Source organism: Thalia democratica, chromosome 7, assembly GCF_965202585.1.
Source record: "Thalia democratica chromosome 7, ktThaDemo2.hap1.1, whole genome shotgun sequence".
NCBI lineage: Eukaryota > Metazoa > Chordata > Thaliacea > Salpida > Salpidae > Thalia > Thalia democratica.
In genome coordinates, this window is record NC_139171.1 from 60,268,056 (window position 1) to 60,270,821 (window position 2,766).

The 2,766-nt window shown below is 24.7% G+C and overlaps 1 protein-coding gene across 1 annotated transcript; it reads left to right on the top strand.

The window, feature by feature from the left end:
* Positions 1-762: 762 nt before the first annotated feature.
* On the top strand, positions 763-2,166 carry LOC145841675 (kelch-like protein 12). The gene has a single exon (XM_082949027.1). The coding sequence runs from the start codon at positions 763-765 to the stop codon at positions 2,164-2,166; it is 1,404 nt and encodes a 467-aa protein (XP_082805153.1).
* Positions 2,167-2,766: the final 600 nt, after the last annotated feature.

Here is a 2,766-nt window from a genome sequence, read left to right on the forward strand (position 1 = left end):
AATATAACAAAGTACTATTTTCAGTTTTAAAATAATTGTGAAATTAAACAGCTTAAAGTCATGTATAATTTAGTGGGTAGATTCAAGAGAAATGCACAAAAAAGTTTTGAAGAAAATTTTGCAAGACATTCAAAAGAGATTTGCAAACGAGGTAAGAACAAAATAAATTTTGAAAAATCTTTAAAAATAAAATAAAAAACAGTTTGTTTAAGCCAAAGTTACTGAAATTAAATCAGTTATATTTAGTTATACATTAATTTATATACTAGGTAAAAATTCCTATAATTTAAATTTATTTTTAGTTACTTATTGTTTATTAAAACTTATTATAAATTCAACAAAAATTTTGTAAAGCTTTCAAATAAAGTAGATAAAAAATACCGTATAATACATACATTTATAGATAAGTTTAACTAGGTGAAATAACCAGAAAAAATAAATTTTGAATAAAAAAATATTTACTAAACTGTTAAAATTTAAGATACTATTACAGAAAACATATTTATAAAGGTAAAAGTAATTTCTTCCATAGAGATAAAGTTTTGTCAAAAAAATAAAACTTATCTAATTTTCTTAACGTCTTATGTATATTAAACAAAATTTTATTAGTTTATTGAAAATATGTTATTTTATGCCAACGATGTAACATAAATCAACTTAAAACTGCAGACATTTAACTTAAAAAGTTAAAATATTGTCAATATCTAAAAAAGTACAACTAAGGTTATTAAAATATAAGAATTATATGTATACACTTATATTATGTATCCTTCAGGTATATCAAAGATTGACGAAAACGAAATAGCAGCTGCTTTAAAACTTAATAAGTTGATGTTAGATGGAGATAAAAATCTAAAGATATCCAATCTCATAAAAGACAAAGTGACTAAAGATAATGTTCTGACATTTTATAGTTTAGCTAAAATTTACAAAATAGCTACTATTTCTGAATCATGTTTGATTTACATTGAACGTTGTTTTCCAATGGTATTTGAAACTCAAAACTTTTTACACTTAGACTTTAGTCTAGTCGAACAAATACTTGCTAGTTCTGAACTGAATATTCATTCAGAAGTTGAAATATTTTATGCAGTAATTACTTGGTTGAAACATAACAGTGAAGAACGTATCAAGTATGCAGAACAATTGTTACTAAAAATTAGACTTCCTTTACTGTCAGAACATGCACTGAAATATATTTTAGATTATAGTTCTTCTTTGAATGAAATTCAGAAGTGTGTTAAAGAATTAAAAGAAGTCAATAAAAATCGCCTAAGAAACAAGTCAAGTAGTTATTATGCATATAGATATTTTAGTCAAGTGTGTAACTTTTTAATATGTGGTGGTTATAACGTTGAAACTAAAAACGTTTTAAATACGGTTATTCAAGTAGATGGAAGTAAATTAAACAAATCGAAAGTTCTTCCTTCAATGGCAATTGAGAGAAGAAATTCAAATGCAGTTTGTTTAAAAGGAGAAGTTTACTGTTTTCATGGTCGTGATAAAAGTCGTAATGATATATTGTTTGTTGAAAAATATTCACCTTCTACTAATAAATGGAGTAAAGTTGCTCACATGTTTGATAACCGTGTGTACTTTTGTCTTTTTCCGTTCATGGACAGATTATATATTGCTGGAGGTTATTGCTTTCAAAACTCTGAAACAACTAACTCTTGTTTACAATTCGATACAAAGGAAGAACGTTGGAAACAAATGGCTAGCATGAATGCAAATAGAGAACACGCGGCCTGTGTAGTTTTTCAAGGAAATGTTGTTGTTTCAGGTGGAGTGAATGATAATGAACATTTTGACTCAGTAGAATCATATGATGTATTTGGTGATAAATGGTCATCAATGCCAAGTATGATGGGTTGTCATTATGGTCACAGTATAGTTGTTGTGAAGAATAAATTATTTGTTATCGAGTATGGAATTGACAGATGTGAAGTTTTCGACAATATCAATAAAAGATTTGTCAATCTAAAACCACATTGCAGAATTTATTTGAATGAAGCTTTGTCGAATGGAAACAAAATTGTAATGTTTCAAAATAACAGATCATCAGTAGTTTGTTATGATGTTGACAAAAATGAATGGTCTAAAGAATCATGTGATGCTACAAAAGATCTTTCATGTTTTTCTTGCGTTAAGATGCCTCATTGTTAAAACTTGCTTAAAATTGAATAAACTGTTTTAAGCAGAAATTATAGTTACTGAAACGTATGTATTTAGATAAAATATTTCATTTATAAAATAAAGTTTCGGATTTTGATTTTAGTATTACTTAGATAAATAAAAGTTTACTATTAATAAAATTTTAATTTTAAAAAATGTTAAGCTAGAACAGTTTCGTAATCTTTTTGCATAGTCTTAATAATATAAATTTGAGTGAACAATATAGATACCTAAAAGTATACAAAACTAATATTTATAAGTTATAATTTAGTTTTATAAGTAAAGTGCAAAATATTTTTTTGGTCTAATTTATATTCTTTTATAGCATTAAGCTAAAATAACTTCACTATTTAAAACTACAGGAATTTACATATATTTTATTTTTTCTGATAATTTTCTCTAACCATTAATTCCTTAAATAATAAAAATGATTATATAAACTTAATTGTTATATCTTAAATGATATGCATTATTAAAATGATCCGATATTTTTGTTTTTTCTTGCGTATTCAGTTATTTAAAAAAATCTTTTTGACATTAAGTTAAAAATTTAGAGTCTTTAGTAGCTATATACAGTGTTTTTATTTTAAT